Source organism: Anser cygnoides, chromosome 34, assembly GCF_040182565.1.
Source record: "Anser cygnoides isolate HZ-2024a breed goose chromosome 34, Taihu_goose_T2T_genome, whole genome shotgun sequence".
In the NCBI taxonomy this organism is placed as follows: Eukaryota; Metazoa; Chordata; class Aves; order Anseriformes; family Anatidae; genus Anser; species Anser cygnoides.
The window spans coordinates 693328-707057 of record NC_089906.1 but is presented as its reverse complement, the minus strand read 5'-3'; the positions used below and the strand labels follow the sequence as shown (position 1 = coordinate 707057).

At 45.6% G+C, this 13730-nt stretch overlaps 1 protein-coding gene and 1 long non-coding RNA gene across 5 annotated transcripts in view; one reads left to right on the top strand and one right to left on the bottom strand.

Annotated features, from left to right (window-relative positions):
* Window positions 1–819: 819 nt before the first annotated feature.
* Window positions 820–10217, bottom strand: LOC125181114 (uncharacterized). Of its 2 annotated transcripts, none has more exons than XR_010827150.1 (5): window positions 7400–10217; window positions 5502–5597; window positions 2782–4844; window positions 2040–2273; window positions 820–1553 (listed from the first exon to the last, which is right to left on the bottom strand). It is a non-coding gene; the product is annotated as an uncharacterized lncRNA (long non-coding RNA). The 2 variants fall into 2 exon arrangements; XR_010827151.1 differs by having other exon boundaries at window positions 5502–9504; window positions 9583–10217.
* Window positions 1447–13730, top strand: part of GMIP (GEM interacting protein) — a 23793-nt gene continuing 11509 nt past the window's right edge. Inside the window, exons 1-4 of one of the 3 annotated variants that reach the window (XM_048054927.2) lie at window positions 1447–2325; window positions 3097–3234; window positions 13108–13201; window positions 13278–13353. In XM_048054927.2, the coding sequence (XP_047910884.2) occupies window positions 2076–2325; window positions 3097–3234; window positions 13108–13201; window positions 13278–13353 (558 nt within the window). In that variant the 5' untranslated portion in view covers window positions 1447–2075. Of the gene's footprint in view, window positions 2326–3096; window positions 3376–6808; window positions 6949–13107; window positions 13202–13277; window positions 13354–13730 lie in introns of those variants that run through there. The other 2 variants (XM_048054928.2, XM_013201810.3) reach the window with 2 other exon arrangements.

Genomic DNA, 13730 nt, shown 5'->3' with positions numbered 1-13730 from the left:
CCCATGGGACTCTGATGCCAATAAAAGGACACGCTACACCAAAATTTACGTAAAGTAAAATAATATAAAAAGGGGACTTTTACCAGCCCTACTTTTTTTTTTTTTTTTAAAGCACGGTATTTTTATTATCTTGGGTTCAAAACCAAAAGTTATTCTTTTCTTGGATTATTGTGTTGAGGAAAAAGAAAATACAGGCCAAGAAAGGGCCACTGAGCAGCTGTGAAAAGTGAAGCTGCTGGCACTGGGAAGTGCTACGACCATCATCATTCTAATAACGAGAGGCTAGAGCTTTGTTTCCTCTTCTTCAATTTCAATTTCTTTTTTTTTTCTTTCAATTTCTTTCAATTTTTTTATTTTTTTTGGCCAAGTAAAAGAGGCCATGATGCTTTCGCATGTACTTTGGACAAAAGCTGAGCTGGAGACGCTCCTGTCTTATAACCAAGAAGGCTTTGCAGGACGTCGGAAGCCAACAACGCCAGATCTTCAAGCCGCATCGTGGGCAGGAGCCGCTCCGGAGATCTGATAACGAGGGGGGACGTCGACCACAGATGCTCTGCCTAGTGAGTGAACACAGCACTGCACCCGGGGCTGGCCGCGGGTGAGAGAAAAATCCTGCAAGGAACAATCAGCCACGACCATTATTTCTCAAGTTCCATCAGATATGAAAATCACCCCGACCAATTCGCTGCATGGAAGCGTTGCGTGGCGTTGTAAGGCATTTAGCTCCGGTTTCATCTGTCATGCTCATGTTTTATATGTATAGGGTGTAGAACAAACGGTATTTGAATGCTTATGGTTGTTTCTAAGTATCCTTTAGTGAAAAAAAAAAAAAGATATTTATTCTTTTCAAGTGTTATACTTTACAGTAAGACTGTGATTCTTGCTTTACTTAAAAAAGATATATTTATTCTTTTCAAGTGTTATACTTTACAGTAAGACTGTGATTCTTGCTTTACTTAAAAAAGATATATTTATTCAAGTGTTATGCTTTACAATAAGACTGTGTGATTCTTGCTTTACTTAAAAAAGATATATTTATTCTCTTCAAAAGTTATACTTTAAGGCTGCGTAATTCTTGCTTTACTTTTTTCTCACGTCACACAATGCTTCCCCCAAAAGGCCACGCTGCACTGTACCTATAACCTAGGAAGAAATGTGCAGAATCACGAAGATGCTTCAGAGGCTTTAGAAAGCAAAGAGTTAATGCGAGCCAGGTAGGAGGATCAGCCTGATCCCACAGATGGCAGAGATAGCCTGGGAAGTGAGTAATTTCATAACTCCCGAGAGGAATGTGGAAAATCCGCATCGGCTGACACCTGCCTGGGGTTTCAGACTCACCCCACGCAGGCGGCACGTAGCTCCGCTCCCCTGCAGGGGCTGGCACGGGGCAGGACGCGGCGGAGCCTCCGGAGCCCCTCTGCAGCCCCCGGGAGGGAACGAGGACACTTTTCTGGCTCCATCAGCACACGCCGAGATGCCGCGGGACTTGGAGTAAATGGCCAAGAGATTCCTCCCTCGGAGAGGCCGTGGCTTTTTCCTGATCCATCTTTCAGCTGAAGACAGGCCATGGAAGAGGTGGGAAATATTCTCTACAGGTTGCCCAAGACAACGTTTTTACTTGCAGATAAAGGTATGGTAAATAAGAGAGACCGATATGGAAATGCAGTGCCTTTGCATACGGATATTTGGGGCTTGTTTTGATTTCCAAGTTTTGCTAGGAAAAAGTTTCCTAAACTCAGGTTTCTATTTGCTGAAAAGGGTACAAGGAAATTCGGTAATTAAAACCTAGCAGGATGAAGATGCTAGAAACCTAGAAGACACTGGCTACAGCTCTCCTGGATTAGAAAGTGAATAAATGCTGAGAGCATGGGAATTCATCTCGCCCCCTCCATCTCTTTCCGTGTATTTCATCTTGCGTCTCCAGCGGCTTTTACAGAATGCCGCTCCTCTTCCCTTCGATGAGCGAGAGGCGTGCTCAGGACCTGCAGGACTTTGGGAGTCTGCTCCCCAAAACATAGCCCGAGAAATAAAAAGCTCACCCGGGGGACTGGGAAGCGCAGCGCCGCAGCTGTGCCATGAACGGGACGGGTGCCTGGGATGACGCCGGTTCTGCTCGGACCGTGGGCAGGTTGCCCCACAGCAGGCTCCTTCCACCGGGCCACGACTCCAAATTCCTGGCTGCTGTCTGGGCTTCGGTGCAGAGCCCTGTCCCTGGGGACCAGGGCAGCCGCAGGGACCCCATGGCCGGCGAGGTGTCTCGCGTCGCCAAACACCTGAGGGACATCGACGGGAGATTTCAGAACTTAAGGGAGCTCTTCCGAAAAGGTAAACCTTCAAAATTCCATTTATTTGCTTACAGCTTAACGTTCAACATATCACAACCGTGGGCAAAAGCAACCCAGCGCCGTTCTTGCTGCAGTATTTAAAACAATGAATTTAGATGGCCCTCGGATAATTTAGGGTGCCTTCTCTCTGCGTGGATATTTAATTATTCAAATGCCTTCTCCCGTAATGAATTGCATCAACAGATCAAATTTCACAGCACTTAGCCACCCAAGTGCACAAGTTTCCTTCAAATGCAATGCAAAAAAACACCCAAGTGCTACCGACAACACTGCAATTACTTGCAAGTGAGTTAAACGGGCTGAAAAAAAGGGTGTCTGCGGTGACTCTGTTGAGAGAACTGGGATTTGTCAGAAGTGCTGTGCCTCCCTGCCCTGCACGCCAGCACTTTTGTCCTCCCTCCTTCCCAGAACAGCTCCGTTCCTGCAGGACTCGTACCCCAGGCATGCCGAACGAGTCGGGTCGGTGATGCTTCTCCAGCCAGCTCCTAGCTGCGGTGATGCTCGTAGCTTGCTTCTAACAGCCCCCAAACTATGCCAGGTGAACGTGGAAATTGGACTTGCCTGGGCTGGCTCAGCTTTGCTGGCTTGTTATTTTGCAGGGTTTGTTGTTTTCTGGTTTGCAAAGAACTTCAGTATTTAGGAAGAACGGGGTACCTCTGCTGCACCGCTGAAGCGACTTGTCCCCGGGAGAAGTGAGGATGAGAGTTTATGCATGCAAAAAAATCATAATTTTCCCCCTTCTTGATTTTAGGAGAAGTTTTTTCAGGCCCTGTTGAAGCCAGACTGGCAGACCTCCTGCAAGCCATCTCCTCCTTCCTGAACACGTACCCTGCTTTGACCGGGGATGCCATCCAGCCCGCCGTAGCGACCCTTATCACCAAAATCCATGGTAAATCCGTAACCTTAGAGAACTTGACAGCTGCTGTAGTTACTGCCTTCTGCTCAGTGCTAATGGAAAGCTTTCACGCCAGGCTCAGCACACGTACATGGGTGTATAAAGCACGTGCCGCTACCGAAGCTGAATTCAACTGTAAGTGCTGAATTCCTGCATAACCCCATGCAAAATGCTTTTACACGTCTGCTTGTGAGAGCATGGCAGGAGGAGAATTAGACTGACCCACAGAACTGTAGGGATAGTTTGCTTACACAGCCCTTGGAGGTCACCAGGGCACCACACACCAATTAAGAAATACTGATAACAGCCTCTAGGAAATTAGAAATAATAATTACTGATATACTAATATATAGATATAAAAAAAGAAGAAATAAGAATAATTACTGTTCTACTCCACTCTGACCTTCTTGGAATATGAGTCTTTAATGTTCTTTCTATTCCTCTGTTGCATATTACTTTCTTGGGAGCTCAGATATACTTAAATCTAGTGGAAAACCTCACCTGAAATCTAGTTGGTTGAAAACACGATGGTTTCTGGCCCTTGTTTTGGGACCAGGTGAGCTTCAAGAGGGAATATTGAATGTCCTGTCCCAATATTCTGCCGTATGGGCCGCACAGAGCAGAGCTAGCACTGGCACGAGGTTCTCATCAGGGAACTGGAAAAAAAAAGAAAGTGCACCAAGCAAACAGCTGCTTTCACTCTGCGGTTCCTTTCCTCCCCCATCTTCAAAAGCCTTGCTGATGTGAAAATATATTTGACTTATAAAATAGCAGCGGTGACGTAAAAGGAAGTCTAATGAGATCTGGTGGTGGGCTGCTCCTGGGTATTGTCAGAGTGCACGGTAGTAGCTTGCCATTGTACTTGTTCTAAAATAGGAATTCGTAAAATTAATTCTTTAGACAAGCAGTAAGAGTTTGCAGGCTGCTCTGGAGGATCGTAGTAACACGAGAGCTGAAGCAGCTTTCTGCTCCACAATCAATGGTGATTTGGCAACACCGGCAAGTGGAAATTACTGCTAAGGGACCGTGTTATTATGCTGTATAAACCCCCACGCTGCCTTGGAAGTGGAAGATGAGCCCTATCTCAGGAGCTCTTGGGCTTCCCTTTTATGCACCTCTGATCTGCAAAAGAAGGTTTGGAGTTTTACCATCTTACAACAAGGAAAAAAGGCTGAGACATATGAAAAAAAGGGTGAGACACACTCATTCAGCAAGAATGTTTAGGAGACAGAGTGATGAAACTGGGAATTTGGATCATGAGCTGTATTTCTGGAAAATAAGGAGTCACACCCCCTGTCCTCTTTTAGCTTTTATTAGCTTTTTTATTAATCAGGGACTGGGGGTGTTGACACACTCTGTTGCAACCCTTTTGGCTATAAATACCTTTACGAACACGCTTTTTATAGCTTTTATCTGTAAATACGGCCCTTTACAAACTGGATGTGATAATTACAGTGACTAAACCTACCTGTAATTACATGGATTGAATATACGGAACTGAGACACGGGCTAGGAAAGCTTTGATAGGAGAAACTCATCGCGTTGACACCCTGCTGATCCCAGCAGCACCTCACTGTGGCTGTGCATCCTCGTTCTCCTGCTGCCTTTTAAAAGTCAATCATTAATTCCTGAGTCTGAGCAGAAATCACCGGAGTTCACACATGCTGTGTGCACCTGAGCCTGAAACACTCGACACAGAAGCAGTAACTCAGGGATTCCAGGAATTTTTATTTTTATTTTTATTTTTTTAACCTTAAACGAGCGTTAACGACAGAAAGGCCAGCTGAGCCTTAGCTATGACTTGTTCCTGGCTACCTGCCGCTAAGTTTTGGGGGAGAAACCTATAGATCTGTCTGCCACAAAGCACAACCACGGGGAGAAGTTTTGCAGAAGAAATTCAGCCGCATTATTTCAGCCTCCAGCGGATGCTGAGGAAAGGGAAACGATTTCTGGGAGCTCAAATGAAAACGTTCATAATGTGCCCGCAGCGTATCCCTTCGGATCAGCTCCCTGCGCTGCCACAGCAGCTAGAGGATTGGACTTCCCACTCCGGAGACAACAATAAGAGAAAGGAAGATCACAAAACTAAGTCAGAGTTCAGGAGGAGGAAGAGGAAGAAGAGGACTTAGAGGAACTGTCATGTGTTTTGTCCCCATTTGTGCATTTAAAACCACAGAAACTTGTGAAAAACAGTTAGCCCCTGCACTCTAAAAACACTATTTTCACTCAGATTTGCAGGAAACCTATCCCTTTTTACCTACCTGCAAGTAGCTAGGGCCTAGGATTAATGCCCCAAAAAATGGGCAGTGCTTTCCTCTTCTCCACGCACCAAACGGCCTTGGAGGTCAGAGCTCACGCTAAGAAGGAAGATAAAACGAAAGGGATTTAGCACCGTGATTTCAACAGATTTGAATCAATATGTGTTCAGGTTGCATAAGAAAACAGAGCTGTTTTAATTATTCATAGTTTAGTCAAGAAAAATAGCTTCGCTGCTGAGCACAAGTTTGGTTTTTTGGCTGTCACATTTTTGCCATCGTTTTCTCACGCTAATGTTTGCAGAAGTTCCCTTAGATTTCTGCTCGCTTGAGTCTTTGAATAAATGTTTTCTATTTCCCATATCACAGCTTCATCCCTAAATCCTCACAAAACTGAAGGCGAAATTAACTGATTTTAAAAGCAGCGGTGCTAGCTAGGTTCTCGCGCTCGGTAAATCAATATCTCGTAGCCGAGGTGCGGCAAAACATCCAGCAAGGGGGGCGGGTGGGATGTAAAGGCTCACCCCCCAGCCCAGGGTCTGGAGAATGCTCCCAGGCTGAAAAACATGATAAAAGCAATAGATTTTTTCCTTAGCTTATCAAAAACCTACAAAATCACGGTTTGTTTTTATTAAAGAAACAACCCCCCAAAAGGTTAGGTTTCAGTTGTGCTGGGCTAATGCTCCCAGGCTGAAAAACATCTTGATACAAGCAACAGATTTTTTCCTTCGCTTATCAAAAACCTACAAAATCAGGGTTTGTTTTTATTAAAGAAACAACCCCCAAAAAGGTTAGGTTTCAGTTTTGCTGGGCTAAAACCGAGGTGGGCTGTGATCTCGAGAAGGCTCCCTTACGCTCTTACACCACACATGAATAGAGTGGAGGAGCGGTGGAGGATCCCTCCTGGCCCCTTTCCACCACCTCCTGGCCACCTGCCCGTCCCAAACCCACCCCTCGTGGCCTGGCATCACCTTTGGGATGAGATCAAGAGCCCCTTAAAGCGGTGGCCACGTTTTTGTGAAAAATCCTACACCCGTGGCGAACCATTTGGGGTGAAACTCAGCGACGCAGCGGAGACTCAGAAATTCGTGGGCATAAGTGAAAAACGGACCCCGAAATGGTCCTTTCTGTGCTGTGTACCAAGACCGAAATGAGTTATGCAAATGGGATGATCAAATAAATGTATGCTGTGCACTGCTTCCCCACACGGAAGCGTGTCTGCAGGAAGCAGATTTGGCTGCAGCGGCCGCACGCTCACCGGCGGCGCCCCTGCCACTTGTTTCGGGCAGGTCCCCTTCACATGCAGCCTCCGGATCGTCTCACAGCATCTCATCTGACCAGGAATTCGTGTTTTGCTTGATTCCGCCGCGATTCAAAGCTGGGTAGTTTGGGATTCTGCTGCTTTCGGACCAAAACAGTGAAGATTCGGCCATGGGGGACCCAGAACCAAGTGGTACGTGATGGCATTGAAACAACCTTTTATACAACCTTTTATACAACCTTTTATACAACTTTTTATACAACCTTTTATACAACCATTTATACTCATTATAATGTAAGCTTTTGGGGGCATGATGTGACGTGAGTGCCAGATCAGCCACTTAGCAAATATAGGTGATAATGGGGTTTACGATGATCCTGACTGCTGAGCTCATTGAATCTTTCTCTGACGGATGAAATTCTTTGATGCATTTGTGCTGGACATTGACTTACTTAAGAGGCAAGGATGCAAACTGCCTTTTTTTTTCCAGGAGGCAGCAGGTCTCAAGAGATTGGTACATCGTGCTGGTACTTGCACATCGTTTGTTCAAGTCTCTCTGACAAAACTTTGCTATAAATCCTCGTCCTTAAAGGTGTCAGCCTAAATTATGAACGTAATCAGCATGAATCTGAGTAACACTTACTGAGCGTGTAAGAGTTTTCTGTACCAAGCATGAACCCCTCCTGCCAGAGTCCCGTGTTCAGCAAGGGCCAGTCCCTGGCACTTTGGAGAGAGGTGAAAAAAGCTCCCTGGCTCTGTAATCAAGGAAACACAACAAGAAACATTAGACCTTTCCCTGCTATTATATTTAAATGCTGCATTAAGCTTGTAGCTAGAAGATTCGTTATTTCAGCTTGCCTTTCACCTTCCAGCAGCTGGGTCTTGTCATGTCTTTGTCATAAAAACTGGAAAAAAAATGGCTAATAGGATTTCTGTATCTCGTGACCACGTGCAGGGATAGCGAAGGGATGCTTCAATGTCTTTGGTAAGCTGAGTTTGCTTACAGGCTGTATTGTGAGAGTAGCTTTCCGTGCACCTTTGCCCCACAGACTGCTTTGGTGTCTTCAGCAACACCTCCATATGGGCCCCACAAGTGACATTAAGATCCGACGTGCTCACCACACAGCACCGTGCAGAAGCATGAGCTTTTTTCTGCCTGAAGTTCCCCTTTTGTACCCACCCAGGGCTTGCAGAGGTCCTCTTTGCACAGCATTGCATGTGAACCTCCTGTTAGGCAACCACCTGCTGTGTCCCTCTCTGCTTCTCAAGGCGGTCCTCCAGCCTGGAGGAACGGCATCCACGCCTAATTTGCTCGGCTATTTTCCCCAGTGGAAGCAAAACCATTTCTGAGGCCACTAAAGACTGCAATTAATGGCTGTCTGCCTTATTTTGTTGGTTTACGATCATCGTCTCGTTGACCACAAGGAGCAGGCATCTGTTTCTGAGACCTCTCTAGAACTCCGCGCGTTGATGAAAGCTGTATTTTTATGTTAAAAAAGGTTTCACCGACAAACCTGTGACCAAGAATCCCCTCCAGAACGGGGTATGTCTGTAAGTCCTCTGAGAAATCGAGGCGAGCTGTATCCCACAGAATCCCTTTTATCAGCAGAACCTCCTGTTTTAAAGGGGGGGTTGTTCCACAGCTCTTCGGCAAAACCAAGATGACTGGTGTGAATTATTTTGCTCAGTCTTACCTTTTTAGCCAGTAAGTGTCCTAGATTCATTCTTCTATTACTAACTGGGAGTTCCTTCTACTGCTTTCCAGTACTGGAAACATCTAGTGGGCTTCACTGTCAGCCTAAATCCTTCTTAACTGGTGCTGACATTTCCTTATTCTTAATATTAAAAAAAAAACAAGAAGCCAGAAGTTTAATGCAGCTCTTTGATCACTTAAAAAGCGAGGCTTAGTAAGCAGCTGAACACTGCACGGTGCTGCGATCTATCAAGACACAGCTCTGCCAGCTTTACAGGAAAATATTGATGAAATAATCTCATTTTTATTTTGCAAGCTAATGCACCTGCACTAAGTTTCTGCTGTCAGACATTTCAGAAACATTTGCAGTTTACACACTTTTTTTTTTTTTTAAATGAATTGATGTAGTAAGTGGAAATTCTCCTTTTTATACACCGACATGTTTCATTAATCCCCTTGTTAATACGTACTGCTATTTAAGACATCTGCCTTTGCGGGTATTTCCTGTGATCACACTGTTCTGCAGCAGTTCTGATCTACTCAAGAATTAGCTGATTTTGTAAATTGAGTTTGTTCCAGGGCTTTTGTACAGAGATAACGTGAGAAATCAGAGCAGCAGATGGGAAGTGGTCTTGGTTTTGCAAAACCGTTGTCGAGAAGCTTGGTGTTCCAAGGCTGTTCTAATTCCAGGCAGAGAGATGCTGACCTAGGCAGCCTTTAACAGCTTGGGTAAAAAAGGAGGATTTCACACAGAAAGAGATAATGAAAATCTGAGTTTTCAGACCTGAGATTTTGATTTGGCCCAATTTGTTACAAACTGTGCTGTAACTTAACAGAGAGCGCGTTTTGTGTAGCTGCTGCTGTGATGTGCAAGTCTCGTGCAGGGGATTTGCAGTGGTGGAGAACTTCAGAAGCCGCGCTGCGAACTGCCAAGCCGAGCGCAGAGGAGGAGGAAGGCGCTACCAGGAACTCTTGAGGCAGACTTGCGATATTCGGTCGACAGTGCCGTGCTGAATTCGGGCTCAGACGTTTATCTCATTTCATGGTAACCCTAGCTGAGAGGGAAGTGATGCTACTGCTAAAACTGCAGAACAAGGGCTTCCAAAAATACCCGCGGCACTTTGCACGCCCACCTCTGCGGGAGCTTGTTCTCCCCGCGATGGCAGCACAGGACGAAGAGCAGCAGGCTTCCCAGGTGGTCGATGCACATCAGAGGACAGCATCGTCTCCCTCGAGACCCACAGATGGGGCAGAGCTTTGCATGACGGCTGCTCGGCTCCGGTGTGAGGTTTTCTCCAGGACGCAGGCACCAGCGCTGGTGCTGGGAGGGATTTCTGCCCTGCTGCTGGAATTGCTTGATGTCAGGGAGAATAAGGAGGATTAAACAATAATCACCGTCAGAGGACACAGAAAGGAAAATATTTGCAGACTGGAAGAATGTGATAACATCCATTTTATATTCCAGGGGCAATATTGTACTAATTTCTCAAACCATCCTTTTGCTTTAGGACAAAATTGCTAGACGTTCGGGTAGGCTCAGTCTTAGTCTCCTTATCTGCTGTTGGGATAACCACGTCCATCACAGCAAATTGTGTTCAGGGCTCTGAGTTTTTCAGGTGAAAGCAAAAAACTTGCTATCCAAGCAGACCTTTTTTCCCACTTTCACGAATTAAATCTTTGCCCAAGAGCTAACAGACATGGTGAAGAACTGCCATATCTTTATGGATATATTCTCAAGGGAATAGGAAAAAAACAGTGCGGGTTATAGGAAAAAAACAGTGCGGGTTATAGGAAAAAAACAGTGCAGGAACAGGAAAAAAACAGTGCAGGAACAGGAAAGAAACAGTGCAGCAACAGGAAAAAAACAGTGCAGGTTATAGGAAAAAAACAGTGCCCAGTATACACCTGAGAGAGAATCCCTTGTCAGAACCCACGCTCTCTCGGATTATCTTGGTAGCTCTTATTAAAGAATAGTATTTAAAAATAGTTATATGGTGTGCAAGCAAAGCATTTGAAGCTGTTATTGCATTTCTCAGTGAGAAAACTGCATCAGGGAGCCTGAAGAGCTGCATAAAGAATAGATGAAGGAGGAGAATGAGGATGAATATAAGGATTATAAGGAGAATAAGGTCCTTCAAGAGAAACAAGACTAGGAATGTGGGCTTTTAATCACCTTCTGCATCAGCATCAGTTGTCACTGGGATGTCCAGTGAGATAACTGGCCTCGAAATGAAGCTTCCATCTCTAAGTGAAGCAACAGAGTCACGGGGAAGTGACAAAAAGGACTGAACCTGCATCTCTCTCTGGCCCGGAGTCCTATGACCCAGATGCTCTGTGAACCCGCGACCTGATCCTCCCCGGTCAGGGCTGTGAGCAGGATTTGAAGGATGAATTTGTGGATATTTGCACATATTTGTGGATATATTGCATATATTGTGGATATATGTGGATATATTGTGGATATATCCACATATTTGTGGATATATTGCAGCTAGTGACATCGGCTACAGCAAGGCTAGCTAAACTCCTTGGGTCCGGCTTGTCTAGCATCCTGCCTCTGTAAGCAAAAAGATAAGCGAAAGATTTGTGAGAGCTCGAGGCTCTGGCTTATCTTACCGTGCCTGACAATGACTGCTTTCAAAAGCGAAATGTTTCATTCTGCTCGTCACCAGCACTGCTAAACTGAGTCATTCCTTCCTGTTGTACAGCCTTCCACTAGTGGTAAACAAGAACTTGAAGACGTCTGTCTGCTCAAAGTAATAAGACCCGTTAGGATTCACGTTAAATTGACATGCTTGGATTTGTTATGCCTTGGATTATGAAATATTTGCGCCTCTTCTCGAGAAAGAGCGTGAGGGGTTTGGCAAAATCCCTGTGAAACCCCTCAGGGCACTGGCTGAGCAGGGTGGGAGACGTGGGTTTAGAAACGTGGATTTTGTGGGTTTATCACGATTAACCAGGACGTGCGCTGGGTACGGCTCGCAGCGTTAGCACCACCGGTGCTTTTAATCCCTTCCCCAGGTCTTTCTGAACGGTTTGTTGCAGTTCCTTCAGGTTTACGGTAAAAAAAGGAGCGTCTTCGCACGTTTTCAGTGTCCCATTCGCTTTCGGAGTAAAATGCTCATAAAACTCTTAAAGAGCAAGGCCAGCAAAAATATGAATTATTCGCTCAAAGGCAAGTAAAGCTAGGAGTGTTCCAGCTCATTTCTGGGTGCAGAAGTGAGCACGGCATCTGGTCTGCACCCCTCTGTGCTGAAGCATACCTTCAGCGTCCCACCCAGCCTTCTTCACACTTATTTCTGTTCTGAGGCTCATAGATGGGTTTAATTCACACCCCCCCTTTTTTTTTCTTTTTTCTTTTCTTCCTGTTGCTGTTGCTTAATCATGGCTTAAACCGCCACGTTTGTAGGCTTCATGGTATGGCAGCTCCTAATCAAACCCTGGCTCAAAGAATCTGTATTTTTCAGGACTGCCACAAGGCCCAGGAGTAGCTATGGCTAAATGAAACACAAACTGACTTTTCCACCAAGCATCATTCAAGTGACATTTGCAAGCACTTGCTCATTTTGACAGCAAACTCAACTACAAGTGAAGCAACTTTAGATTTAGGTCAACCACATCCTGTTTCCTGGAATGTCAAAAGGACAAAGAATAGTGAAGTTTTCTTTTGTTTTTTTAACACTTGTACCCAGTTTTGTGTATATATATATATATATTATTTTTTTTTTTGCAGTGGCTTTCAGCCACTGACTCAAGTCAGGCTTTCAGCCTGACTCAACATTAGTTCCTGCCCTCAGTGACAAATGTATAACTGAGTGGAAAATGAGATTAATGGCACCGATCACCTCATGTAAATTGCATGTGCTTACCTCCTCCGTGCTTTGTGTGTGACTGCAGGCAGGACACGCTTAGGCTTTACAAAGCTCTGTGGCAGGAACCCATCGCCCCTCGTGTGGGAACAAGTCCGATTTATGTTTTGCATGACCAATAAGTTGTACCTGCTGGGGACTGAACGAGACGCAGTATTTCATAATGCGGATTATCACCGTAAATAAGCACGTACGTAATATTGGGGAAGCTCTGCGCGTTGCAACGCGCACGTGATGCAGAAGGAAAAGGCGACTTGTGCAACTCAGCCCGCGCACCGCTGGACTGCAGCCACTTCTGCTGCTTTGCCCTGCACGTGGTCCTTCGGGGCACGTTGTGCTCCTTCCAGGTTCAGGGCACCCCTCTGCACCCCGTGAGCCCCTCCACCAGGTCTGTCAGCGCACTGCCAGCCCCGAACCAAGGGCAGTGCCCTGGCTGCAGCTCGGAGCAGCTGTAACGAAGATTTCTGTGCACTTTTCACAGCTTGGGTCTGATCGCAAGCCCTGGAACAGCACGGGTGTCTCCTGGGGACGTCAGCAGGCTCATTTTCCAGGGGGTTCTGCCCAAGGAACCCCGATAAACTTATTTCTCAGTGTTTTCTTTTAAATCCCATCTTACTTTTGGCCTCACCTTATGCTTTGCCTGGCCATTGCAGTTTGTCACCTCCCTATGAATCCACTCGGGATAGCAGAGCTCAGCCGCGTCCCTCTGCAGCTCTGGAAACCACCCTGCGGACCTCAGGGAGCTCTGGGCTAAGTGCTCCAGTGAAACAATTTCTTCTCCAACCCCAGGTCTCGATAGTCAAGAAAGGGTACCCGAAAACAAGAAGCGATACAGTGAGATATTCCGGAGCCTGGACAACTTGGAGATCTCCATCGGCAACGCGTACGTAGAGATACGGGGCAGAATCACTCCTCTGGGTCTCTGCAGCCCTAATTTATCATTCCTTTTCATTTTACAGGACGGTTGATTTGTTCATCGGTGATGCTGACAGCACTGACGACACAGACCTGCCTGCAGAAAGAGAGATTGTTCCGGTAGGCAAGGAACGAGACCAACTTAATAAAAAAATTAGCAATGTCTTTTGCCAAAGTGCACGTTACTCAAATGGGTTTATAGTTGACCATCTGAAAAAATAGTTACGGCTTTTACTTGAGCAGACAGAAAAGAATTGCATAACGTTTGGTTATTGCAGTAATGGTGGTGGCAAAAGAACAGACAATATTTAGTGGGAACATACAGGCATATAGGATGAATAGGATTATTAGGATTATATCATAAATAGGATTATTCAGATTTATATATAATTTTTTTTTCTGAAAAATGAGATGTGGAGATTGCTGGTTTACGTTCTGCATTCTAAGAGAAAGATCAGACAAGACAGCAGACCTAAAATACATATGGGAGTCATGCA